Below are 13,598 nucleotides of genomic sequence, written 5' to 3' on the forward strand. Positions count from 1 at the left end.
TTTGTGGGCTGTCACGCATTAAGTGGGCAAGTTACTTCTCTATGCCTTGGTTTCTATCTAAACAGAAAACAAAACCACATGTGAAAAAAATAAAACCAAAGAAGCAATCAAAATTTCTCTCAGTATTACCTGCTGAAATTTAGTGAGGAAGAAAAAGCATATAAAACATTTGGCAAGCCGGGCGATGGTGGCGCACGCCTTTAATCCCAGCACTCGGGAGGCAGAGGCAGGCGGATCTCTGTGAGTTCGAGACCAGCCTGGTCTACAAGAGCTAGTTCCAGGACAGGCTCCAAAGCCACAGAGAAACCCTGTCTCGAAACACCAAAAAACAAAACAAAACAAAACAAAAATTGGCATATAAGCATTAAAATCTATTTGACAACAACTTTAAGTCTTTGAAGAAAGAAATTGAAGAGGACACCAGAAAATGGAAGGATCTCCCTTGTTCTTGGATTGGGAGGATCAACATAATAAAAATGGCAATTCTACCAAAAGCAATCTATAGATTCAATGCAATCCCCATCAAAATCCCATCAAAATTCTTCACAGATCTGGAGAAGACAATAATCACAAAAAACCCAGGATAGCCAAAACAATCTTATACAATAAAGGAACTTCTGGAGGCATTACCATCCCTGACTTCAAACTCTACTACAGAGCTACAGTATTGAAAACAGCTTGGTATTGGCATAAAAACAGAGAAGTCGACCAATGGAATCGAATAGAAGACCCTGACTTTAGCCCACAAACCTATGAACACCTGATTTTCGATAAAGGAGCTAAAAGTATACAATGGAAAAAAGAGAGCATCTTCAACAAATTGTGTTGGCAAAATTGGATGTCAATCTGTAGAAGAATGAAAATAGATCCCTATCTATCACCATGCACAAAACTCAAGTCCAAATGGATTAAAGACCTCAATATCGGTCTGAACACACTGAACCTGATAGAAGAGAAAGTGGGAAGTACTCTACAACACATGGGCACAGGAGAACACTTCCTACGTATAACCCCAGCAGCACAGACACTAAGGGCAACATTGAATAAATGGGACCTCCTGAGACTGAGAAGCTTCTGTAAAGCAAAGGACACTGTCACTAAGACAAAAAGGCAACCCACTGACTGGGAGAAGATCTTCACCAACCCGCAACTGACAAAGGTCTGATCTCCAAAATATATAGAGAACTCAAGAAACTAGACCATAAAAGGCTAATCAACCCAATTATAAAATGGGGCACTGAGCTGAACAGAGAATTCTCAACAGAAGAAGTTCAAATGGTCAAAAGACACTTAAGATCATGCTCAACTTCCTTAGCGATCAGGGAAATGCAAATCAAGACAACATTAAGATACCATCTTACACCTGTCAGAATGGCTAAAATAAAAAACACCAATGACAGCCTCTGCTGGAGAGGTTGTGGAGAAAGGGGTACACTCATCCATTGCTGGTGGGAATGCAAACTTGTGCAACCACTTTGGAAAGCAGTATGGCGGTTTCTTAGGAAATTCGGGATCAACCCACCCCTGGACCCAGCAATACCACTCTTGGGAATATACCCAAGAAATGCCCTATCATACAACAAAAGTATATGCTCAACTATGTTCATAGCAGCATTGTTTGTAATAGCCAGAACCTGGAAACAACCTAGATGCCCTTCAATGGAAGAATGGGTGAAGGAAGTATGGAATATATACATATTACAGTACTACTCAGCAGTAAAAAACAATGACTTCTTGAATTTTGCATACAAATGGATGGAAATAGAAAACACTATCCTGAGTGAGGTAAACCAGACCCAAAAAGAGGAACATGGGATGTACTCACTCATATTTGGTTTCTAGCCATAAATAAAGGACATTGAGCCTGTAATTCATGATCCTAGAGAAGCTAAATAAGAAGGTGAACCCAAAGAAAAACATATAAGCATCCTCCTGAATATTAACCTTCATCAGGCGATGAAAGGAGACAGAGACAGAGACCCACATTGGAGCACCGGACTGAAATCTCAAGGTCCAAATCAGGAGCAGAAGGAGAGAGAGCACGAGCAAGGAACTCAGGACCGCGAGGGGTGCACGCACACGCTGAGACAATGGGGATGTTCTATCGGGAACTCACCAAGGTCAGGTGGCCTGGGTCTGAAAAAGCATGGGATAAAACCGGACTCCCTGAACATAGCGGACAATGAGGACTACTGAGAACTCAAGAACAATGGCAATGGGTTCTTGATCCTATTGCACGTAATGGCTTTGTGGGAGCCTAGGCAGTTTGGATGCTCACCTTAATAGACCTGTATGGAGGTGGGGGGGTCCTTGGACTTCCCACAGGGCAGGGAACCCTGATTGCTCTTTGGGCTGACGAGGGAGGGAGACTTGATGGGGGAGGGGGAGGGAAATGGGAGGCGGTGGCGGGGAAGAGGCAGAAATCTTTAAGAAATCAATCAATCAATCAATAAATAAATAAAAAAGAAGAAGGGCCTGCGAAATATGTTTATAAAGCAAATAAACGACATGACTAATGCAATGTCAAAAACAAACCACTTCCACGCTGCAGGATCTCACTCATATCTTAGAAAATAAATCTAGTTTAAGTGCCAGAATGCCTTGTAAGGAGGAAGAACATAACAGGCAAGAGGAAATGAAGCTATTTCGACAATCACAAAGCAAGACGAACATAAGCAAAGGTTACAGTAAAGTTCGCGGGGTTAGAAAGTGTCTACATTAGACTCCTGGTTACCCAAGAGAGAAAGGACAAAGAAGACATTAGAAGGAAGGAAGTCCTTGCTTCTGTCAGAAGAATGGTGGTGGGGTTCAGGGCCACGAGAGCCACAGCAGACTGTCACACAGCAGAGTTCTGTGCTGTTAGGAGGGAAGTTATTCGGCCCCTGGCTATGACAGGAAAAACAACCAGCCAGCCTAGGGGGAGACAGCAATCAGTATTGGTTTCATCCCATCAGAACCTGGGAGAAGTGGCCGAGAGGAAGCTGGTGGGCCAACCATGGGTCACGACAGAGACGTTCCCAGTCTTCAGCCTCTAATCTTTGCTTTCACGAAGCCCCACCCCTGCATAAGATGAAATAATTGTATATCAGATAACTTTAGAGCTCCGTTATTTACAGGTGCTCGTCACGAAGATTTTTACTTCCTCTTTAATTTTGTTCTCTGTCCAAAAAAAAAAAAAAATCACTCCTCTAGACGGCCAGAAGAATAAAATTAAAATTTACTCAGCCTCTTCTCTCCCACGGTGTTTTATATGCCTATCTAATATGACAGAACATTAAACTCTTACACGAAAAAAGAAGCTAGTATTCCTTTTTAACTAACATAGTTTATGAGACACTATAAGTACTATCTAAGGAAGAAAAAAGGGTCTCTTACCTGATGCCCCTATATTCGCCTTATCTTCAGGAACCAGAGTTTTATCCTTACTTAAATCTTCAACTAAAAGTTTGTCAAAATGCTCAATACAAAGTCGGCTGTCGATCTGATAGAGCAATGCAGGGCAAAGGTACGTGAACAAATCGGGTGAGATGGGAGAGCTGGCGCCAAGACCAAAGTGTTTTAACAGCTGAGTGACGTTCAAACACTGCAAGGAAATGGAGGAAAGAAAGTGAGTATAAGCAGGTCTTCAGATTGTGCAGAAATAAATTATTGTACGATTAAAACATTTCAAATATCCCTTGAAAATACTGCGATACAAACATAAGAATCATCCTTTCCACCCAAATCTGTGCAAACATTTAACAGGGATACACTCTACTAGATCACTCAAGGCTTTCTAGAGGTCCTACCCATTGTTCTTCTCTAACACATGGAGATCCATAGACATCAGAAGGCTCTTCCTTACCAGACGCAGCATCGATGCCACAAAAAACCATCAGCACAGGTATGTTTCCTGCCGAAGGCACGCCAGGAGAGTGTTATATTGAATAGTCGGGGACACTTTAGCTCAATGAGTTTGATCAGCACAACGGGAAAATAGTAACAGCAACCCATTAGAACACACACACACACACACACACACACTCCCGTTCTAGTCCAGTGTGCCAATGTACACTGAGGGAAACAAGGACGATGAAAAAGGGTAGTAGCTGGGGATGCCCCTCACTGCAAGGTCTTGGGTTTAATCTCAGTACAAAAAAAAAATATTCACTGACATTTCAAAAACAAAGCAGAAAGCAGTTATACAAATTTGGATCTATCATAAAGTATAAAGTAAAAATTAATGTCTTATATTAAGATTAAGGAACTGGACCCTTTCTTTTCTTCTTATATCTACCTGGTCTGGTTGCATACTTCTATACTGCCTAAGTACCTCCATCTTTTCAGGAGCTCAAAATAACCATGACATACAAAATCAAAACCTATTCTCAGGTCTTAGTAACTGTGAGGTACTACCCTACTCAATGCTCAAAACATTTTCACAAATTCCAGGGTGTCGGGGCATCAGATCTGCCAGGACAGCAGCATGAAGATCTCTTGAGTCTGACACACTGAGTAAATATGAGAATACAGCATGACATCATCTAGGGAAGGCGTGGAGGTCTTACCCATAATAACAAATATACACTTTAAAATCTCATTAAAACTTTGACACATCTTCTTGTTAAAACAACTGTTTGTAACTGCCGGCATCAAGTGTCTGCTGATTTAGCCAGGAAGGAACGGCAATGAACTCACGCAGATGCACATTAATCTCAAAAGCAGTCACATCGCCCTCCCCTCATCTGATGGTGCTGCTCATCGTTCATACAAACAAAGTCAAAGCGTTTCTAAACTTGAATGAGACCGCTTGAAATCAGAAGAAAAGTAGGACTGGCAGACATATAACCAAAGACTACACTTTAAAAACCAAGGAGGAAACAATCAAAAGTGCAAAGCCCTCCACAGCAAGAGGACCGAGGAGAAGAAGAGCATTCCCGGAGTCAGGACCACTCATCGCTCCATCCAGCCAGGCCTGGGAAGGCCTCAGCAACGACCGAGAGCACAATAGGCCTTATCATAAAGAAATGAAACAAGAGGCCCAATGCATGCACAGAAGCTCAGAAGATAAAACTCTGGAAACCATTAATGGATTTCAATAAGTTAATAATCATGCAAGATAAACTGTTCTAGCTACTTTCAAAAAGGTCAGGTTGATCAAGAAAAAACATGTTTTAATTTTCAAATATTTAAAAACCAGCCATAGTATTAACAGTGACAACTGTCAATTAGAGTCGGAATCCCTAAAACAACATTGCAAAAGAAACTAAGAATGTATTTCCAAACAACATTTAAATATTTAGACTTGAGGAATACAAATGTGAAAATAAATAAAACAGTGACTAAGAATTTCCAACATCAATTTTAAATCCTTAGTCCTACCTGACGTTCCACAAGTAACTACTTATCCAAACCTAAACTGCTCCACAACTACCCGAGAACCACCAAGGACTACCACGGCACCATGGAATCCGTTTTATACTTACTTCATGTTGGCGGTCATCTTCACTGTGGTCTTTGTGGCTAGCAGTGGAATAAATTGCACTTTTTTTAACATGCGGAGCTTCTCTCTTTCTCGTATGTCGAAGTTCACCATCAATATCAGGATCAAGATCTTGGTGTCCGTGGGCATCACGCTCTGGAAGGTGTGCATGCGGATGGCCCGGGCTATGTGCACGGTCAGGCTTGTGAACCCGATTATGCTCGTATTGCTCACTGTGGTCATGGTTGGGGAGGAAACCTGGTGTGTTAGCTTCGGAGTTTTCTTTCTTCCTCTTCCCTTTTTCCTTTTTCCTGACCTTCAACGGCTTCACTTCAGATTGTTCTTGGGTTCTGTTGGTCTCTGTGGAAGGTCCGTGACCCGGCTCGCCGTGCTCACTGTGAGGGACAGAATCATTGTGGAGACGCTGAGTCGTGTTCTGATCCAGGTGGTGATGTGAGCGGTGGCGATGACGGAGGCGGTGATTGTGGTCATGGAGGTGTTTGTCGTCAGACTTGGTGGGGACTTCAGCTGCCTCTTTCTCCGGATCGCACCTGTGGTTTCTCTGTGACGTCACACTGGTCGCAGTGTGGTTCTCTGCGTTGAAATGATTGTGGGAATGCTGGTGGCTGTGCGAATGAAAATGCTTTCCCTCCTGAACCGCCAGAATGTCTAGGTGAGACACGTGATCGTGGCCCAGGTCCTCATGATTAATCTCAACGACTTTGATCTCTCCAAGGCCCAAGTTTGTTAAAAGTTTCTCCAGCCCAAAAAACGATAATCTTCCATTTTCACCATAACGGTCAAAAAGTTTGTCAATATAGTACTTCTTTTCATTTTCAGCATCCTGTACTGAAAACTTGCTGGACTCTGACTCCGTCATCCCACGATGGTGTCTGTGCAGCTCCTCGGGGCCATGGTCATGGTCGTCATGGCAGTGGTTGCAATGATGGAAAACAAATGTCAGCAAACAAATGAGGCAAAATTTTGTGTGTATGTGTACCTTCATTTCTATTCTTCCTAGAGAGATTGGAAAGAGATGATTAGTTTACACCGGGGTGCGGGCAAGACAATAACGTTCTTTTCCATTTGCCAAGGCACTAAAGTATTTTATCCCATTTCCTTCATGACTAGTCATTCTTTGCTTCAAGACTCCCTCTGAAAAACAGCCCCTTTTATTTAATTGTATTAGTGAACAGCACTTTTCAATTAATACAAATTCTCAAGACACAGGACAGTTTTAACTATTTTGAAAACATAAAGACTCTCTCTCTGTATATTTTGTTTTATTGTTTGCTTGCTTTCAGTCTAGTCCTCTAAAAATAAAGGTAAAATAAAGCTCCTCTGTTCCTGCAAACAGGGGTCATGCTTAGGGCAGCAATATGGAAAGAAATAAGATGACTCAAATGGGGGCTAGAAAGATAGCTCAACAGTTAGATCCTAGATAGAGATGATAGATACACATATATACGTATTTATCTATCTGTATAGACATATCTATATAGACAGGTAGGTGATAGACAATTGTACATATAGACATATCTATCTATATAGACATATCTATATAGACAGACAGATGATAGATTGCTTTTGCAGAGGACCCAAGTCAGTCCCCAGTTGTGGTACCAGGCAGCTTACAATCTGAGGTAATTTCAGCTCCAGAGAAATATAATGACTTCTTCTGGCTGCCGTGGGCTAACTGAATACACACATAAATCTCCCCATAGAGACATGCACACATAATAGATCTTTTAAAAATCACTAAAATTGTTTTTAAAAATCAGGAAAAATTTCTCATTACATACAAATGCTTAGAATTAGATAAAATAAAAATCCAAGAGTAAGTAACTTTCTACAGTTGCTTGTTGTAAGAATAATAACTTAAAAAAAATAAAAAAAGAATAATAACTTAAAATCAAATGTACTTTTTGTTTATTTTTATTTTTGTTTCTGAAGGCAGGGTTTCTCTGTGTGGCCTTTGTTGTCCTGGAACTCATTCTGTAGGCCAGGCTGGCCTTGAATTCAGAGATCCACCTGCCTCTACCTCCTGTGAATGCTGAGATTAAAGGCGAGTGCCATCATCCCCAGTCCAAATGTACTTCTATATACTACAAAAACTAAAGCATGAAACTAGTAACTAATACCTTTATTAGTAGCCAACAAATGGCTAGGAATAAATTTAACAAAGTCCAAGGACTGTATGTAGAAAAGGTTCCCACTTTACTGAATAAATTGAAGGCTTAACTAAATAGAAGACTATCCTACGTTTGAGTGGATCAAGTGTTTATCTGATACAATCTCAGTCAAAATCCTGGAAGTTACTCTGTGAAAAGCAATGAGCTGTACGTAACATTTCTGTGAAATCAGACAGCGTCAGAGAGGCTATGACAAGCTTGAGGAAGAAAACAGGCAGGAACACGCGTTCAATTAGCTCTTAGAGGCGGTGCGGTAGGTGTCTGGTGCAAAAATAGACCAGGAAGGCCAACTAGATGGCTCAGCGGATAAAGGAGCTGCCTAGCCCGATAGCCTGAGTTAAATCCCCAGAATCCACATTTTGCAAGTTTATCCTCCAACCTCTAGAGGCATGTCATGGCATTTGTATACACACAATACATACCCACACACAAGAGAGACAGAGATTAAAAATGTAAAAATGAAAAAAAAAAGGAATATGCCAAAAGAAGAAAAAATAGTCTTAAAAAGAATATTGTTTCCTTGTTGTCTGTTGGCTCAATTTGCACAAAGAAGAACGAACACCCTGGTGCTCTCGATCTGACACCACACACAGTGCAGATAAAATGGGAGGCAAAACCCAGACAATAAATGCTAAAACAGGAATGTCCAAAAATGTCAGTCACTGCAGGCGGGCACTCAACTCTAAATGAATTAAATGTGAATCTGAATTTCGGCTTCTCGGTGATCAGTCACATTTACAACGTTGGTCGTCCGCATGCAGCTGAGGGCCGCGGTCGTGGATGGAGTGGGCACAGAAGACAATGGTGACTAGGTAAGTCCACCCAGCAGCACACTTCGAGATCCCAGAAACAGAATGTGAGCCGGCTTTGGCATTTGGAACTCTTCTGAACATGCAAAACTAATTTCATATTACATTTTAGCTGACTCACATCTGAAACTCGTTAGCTGGTATTCTACATCCTGCTAATACTATGTATTGGAACTGATGCAGGCATTTCACATCAGCATGATGTAGAGCACAACTTAATTCAGACTAGCCGTATTTCAGGTGCTCAGCAGTCGTATGTGACCACCGACCACCGTTACTCGCAAGCGCAGCTCTACGAAAGTTACCTAAGAACTTCAAGATAGGAGACAGAAGGCGCCGAAAAAGGAAAACTAATGTCACTGACTTCAATTAAAATTAAGGATTTCTTTTCAAAAGGTATCTCTGAAAAAGGAAAAAAAAACAAAACACAAAGAAACAAGTCCTGGGCTGGAGACATGGCTCAGTGGTTAAGAGCACTGGCTGCTCTTCCAGAGGTTGCGAGTTCAATTCCCAGCAACCACATGGTGGCTCACAATCATCTGTAATGAGACCTGGCGCCCTCTTCTGCTGTGTGGGCATACATGGAGGCAGAATGTTGTACACATAATAAACAAACAAACAAATAAATAAATCTTTAAAAAAGAAAAAAAGAAACAAGTCCTAAGTACGGAGGTGGGGTGGGTGGATCTGAGAGGAACTAGGGGAAGGGTGGGTATGATCAAAATGCACTGTACGGAATCTTCAAAGACTCAATGAAACCATTATGTTCATAAAAGGAAGCCACAGCCTGGGAGAAGACCACCGGGAGCAGAAAGGTATGGACTCTGCTGTTTACAAGAGGGAAACTGACCAGAGGCAACCTGAGATCTTTAACACCTGTTGATGCAGGGTAGTGGAGGTGAGTGGTCGCTGTTTTCCTGACCCCATACACCTGGGCAGAGGTTATGGAGCTGTTTTCCTAACCGCATATACCTGGGCAGAGGTTATGGAGCTATTTTCCTGACCGCATATACCTGCGCAGAGGTTATGGAGCTGTTTTCCTGACCCCATACACCTGGGCAGAGGTTATGGAGCTGTTTTCCTGACCGCATATACCTGGGCAGAGGTTAGCGAGGGGTGGTTCTGAGTGGCATCAAGATCCTCCTGGAGGCAGGAATACCCTAGTCAAGGAGTTACTACACCCTACTCAGACCTGCCACATCCGAGTCTTGGGTTCTGGTCAAACAGTGTTTCAATCCAGCTTCTTATTGAGTCCGATAGAAACTAGCTAAAGTTTGAGGTCTAACAATTTATACCAATAAATTATCAAACACTCCTCATTAGATACTGTAGTCAACCAAAGGTTATAATTACCTGAATATGTTAGGTTGAATTATAGGTGACATGAGCTAAGAATTATTATAGTCTACACATTTTATTGCAAAGCTACCCTGAGATTCAATTTTTTAACCTAAGCACTTCAATTTCTTATCCAGTCTCACTGAAAAAGTCACCATTACAAAAATATTAAATTTAGTGATGTGGCTAGAAGCTACAGACCACCAAGAAACTGGGAACCATCAGAAGGGAGGAAAAGGAAATACGGTAATTAAGGCTTCTCCCTTAACGTTTTCAGAGTCTGTGGTCACCTGGTTGCAGGACAACAAACCACTGTAGGCTGGTTAGACGTGAGACTGAAGGTTGCAGACACTGCAGGAGAGCCATACAAGGGCTCACTGACAACTCGCAGGAACGGATGTCAACAACTCTGGGTATCTGACTACATACGTCTACGAGGCAATAATCAATCGCGTGTTAAAAACATGACATACCTTTTAGAATGAAATGAAATACCCCATGAAAAGGACGGGCATGTCCTGAGATGCTGGCTTCTCAAGCACAACGGGACGAGCAGAAGAGCTGTGTGGGGGCAATGCTAATCAAAGCACCAAGCTCCCTGCCTGAGTGACCTCCTTGTTAGCCAAAAAGATAATCAATTAATCAAAAAATTTAAAGTTCTATTTAATCCACATAGTTTCTTCCCCACCAGACATTTTAATGGTCAAAGGAGAAAGAAGTCTGAGGAAAGAGTCAGTAACCTGTAAAGCCCAACGTAGACACTATTTCTACTAATAACTGTGACGGTTTTGTCTTTATTTCAGAAGCACTGAAATAAGAGAATCATGCGGAGATAAACTGTCAGCCTAGATAAAATTATATTATTTTACTTGAACACTCATGACAATGAGCCTCTCACTTGTCTCAGCCTTACCACTCCTCTCTGAGATGCTGGGGTAAGCTGACGGTCTGAGTTATCCGCTCATGCGATACACAAATGTCACACGGCTTGTTCACTGTGCCTTATCTCACTGCTCAATAAATGGAACCAGCGGTAGTAAATGTAGATTAGAAAACATCTATACAATGACACCATGAAACAGAAAACCTAGCAATCGTATACATAAAATTTATGTCGCTATGGATCAGTATACATTTCTGTAAAGGACTCAATGTGTTCCAGGGATTCTACTCCCCAGACTCTCAATAACTACATTCAGGGGAGAATGATGGGTCCGTAAGAGCAGAAGTGACCCAGGAGTGAGCTCTGGCCGTCTCGGTACTACCACTCTAGCAGGTGTGTTTGAGGAATCCATCTGAGCAAAGACGCTCTGCAGAGAGCCCTTCTCAAAGGCAGTAGCTCAGGAATCAGCGAGTTCTACCTGTCACAGGAACAGTCTAACTGTGGCAGGGTTTAGGGTCTCTCTGCTCTGGTTATTCTGAAACCTATCAACCTGCCATGGATGGACTCAAACTCAAGACAGTGGAAGGAGGAAAAAAAGGAAACACGGGTTCAGGAGTTCACCCGCGGCAGCCACGGCCTCAGTTAACGTGGAGGTGGGAATCCAGGCGCACCTTTAATGTATGGAACTCCCTAGGCTTCCATGGAAGTTGAGAATCCCGTAACTGCCACAGGCTACCCGTGGGGTGGAAAAGGGAGTGCAGGAAACGTCAGACAAGCCCATAGGACTCCAACCTAAACACTGGCCTTCAGAGGACTTGGCTGTGCCTTAAACAAAATATTCCCACCATGTCTCTGCTTTAGAGTTCCTCAGACTTTATGTGTTCAGAGTACTGATTTTATAATTGAGAATCGTCTTGGCTTGGCAAGACTTCTCCCGTGCTCTGCAGACACCAATGTGGATCCGACTGCACAGCAAAAGTTAGGATGAGCTCCGACAATAAACAACCTAGCAGGAGTCACCATGAAGGTGGGCTCAGGTTCCCTGCGGATGTGTCATACAGCGCCAGTCGAAAGGTTAGTGTCACTGCGTAACTGCTAATTAGGACGGTTAATTTACAATAAGGCAATTTCATCATTGCGCAACCACAATATACCCAACATTCCTCCTATACTTAGTTTTAACATCTGAACTGTGCGTATAGCGCTGGCCAACCTGGGCTGCATCGTGAGACAAGTGGGCTCGTTACTAAGTTCTCTCTCCACCTGGCTGCTGGCCCATGAGCACTTTCACTTTGCATAAAACAGCTGAATTTTATACCCAGATGTGGATGCTCACCTGCAAGTGTGTTGTCATTTTATACCCACATGTGGGTGCATTGTCATTCAACTAATGCTTACTTTTTAACGCCCGTACAAAAATACAGGCTTCCACTTTGAATCAGAAAAACAAAACAAAACTGGAAACAGCATGGACAAATGTTTAAAAAAATTTTTTTTATCCTGAAATAGTTTAAAATTCAGCAGTTGTAGAAATAGCTCCAACTCCACACCACCTTCCCGTCAACCTTTCCCAGTGGTCTTACACAGCCACAGGCACTCCCAAAGCCAAGAGACTGACGCTGATTAAATGTAAGAACTACAGAAAGCACCTGACTGTGACCATGGTTCCCACGCAGAGCAGACGGTTGGTTGTCCGTAAGGGAGGAGCCCCCCGGGTCCTTACACAACACGAAGCAGGAGGCAACAGCACACACGCCACGCTGGCAGGCACAGGAGACTGGGCAGCCCTGCCCAAGACACACAGGAGCGCTTCCCTTGGCATGCTCTTCCTGGGAGGCACACTTAGCTCAGCAAACGTCAGTCAACTGGCCTGGCCCATCCAGTTTACAGTGCCATGCGTGAACCAAAACACAAGGCTACACACAGTAATGACCATTTGTGTCGATTTACATAAAGAGAGTTTGAGATCTTTGACAGGACGTTCTTCCATAAGGCTTAGAAAATTTTTTTTTTTTTTTTTTTTTTGGTTTTTCGAGACAGGGTTTCTCTGTAGCTTTGGAGCCTTTCCTGGAACTAGCTCTTGTAAACCAGGCTGGTCTCAAACTCACAGAGATCCGCCTGCCTCTGCCTCCCGAGTGCTGGGATTAAAGGCAGGCGCCACCACCGCCCGGCCTAGAAAATTCTTTAATTGAATTTTTTACTATATAATGTCAAGTTACAGCTTTTTAGTTTTTCAAGTAAAGTAATAGTACATAGCGCCTTATACACTAACTGTTATTATTACAAACCTTCTGATAGATATTTTACTTATACAAGTAGACATAAATGTAGAAAATTTAAGGTACACCCCCCCCCGGGGAATATTTAACACTGAAGGTAGACACAAAGGATGAGACACCAGGACTGTGGAACTGTTTGAAACCAGACTCGAATCTTATAGCAAAGTGGCCCATCCAGCACAACACAAAGACGGATTTAAGGGGAATGCAACTGTTTCCTAATAATAGCTAGTCAATAAAACAATATAAACAAAAAACAAAGTCATTCAATTAGTTACTAACGTGACTGACACAGGAAAGAACACCAGTAGTAAACAACTTATCTCCAACTCTGGGTTCTAGAAAGGGCAATCAGGCCAGCATAAACTCTATATGGCATCATGCAATAAACACGAACAGGAAGGTATTACGAGTTCTTTATGCTATCCCTCTCGATGTTCTCAGCTGTTAATTTTGAAAGGCAAAAGGCAGGGAGGTAGAAATTCAAAGAAAAACCACTGAACTGCTCAACTGGGATTATGGAAGTATGCCACCCTTTAAGTAAACATGTAAACATCCCTGTAACAATGTGTCTACGTGTGCAAATCTGAAAACCAACTTTTTTCCAGTGTTTCAGCACAGCACTTCTTCATGAAA

General features: G+C 42.4%; 1 protein-coding gene across 3 annotated transcripts in view; it reads right to left on the reverse strand.

Annotated features, from left to right (window-relative positions):
• The window catches only part of Slc39a10 (solute carrier family 39 member 10), a 106,182-nt gene that overhangs the window by 18,484 nt on the left and 74,100 nt on the right, over positions 1 to 13,598 (reverse strand). For all 3 annotated transcript variants that reach the window (XM_057758625.1, XM_057758623.1, XM_057758624.1), the window contains 2 exons: positions 5,466 to 6,478; positions 3,376 to 3,583 (listed from right to left, as the gene is read on the reverse strand). In XM_057758625.1, the coding sequence (XP_057614608.1) occupies positions 3,376 to 3,583; positions 5,466 to 6,467 (1,210 nt within the window). In that variant the 5' untranslated portion in view covers positions 6,468 to 6,478. The remainder of the gene's footprint in view (positions 1 to 3,375; positions 3,584 to 5,465; positions 6,479 to 13,598) is intronic.

This window comes from Chionomys nivalis, chromosome 26, assembly GCF_950005125.1.
Source record: "Chionomys nivalis chromosome 26, mChiNiv1.1, whole genome shotgun sequence".
Lineage (NCBI taxonomy): Eukaryota > Metazoa > Chordata > Mammalia > Rodentia > Cricetidae > Chionomys > Chionomys nivalis.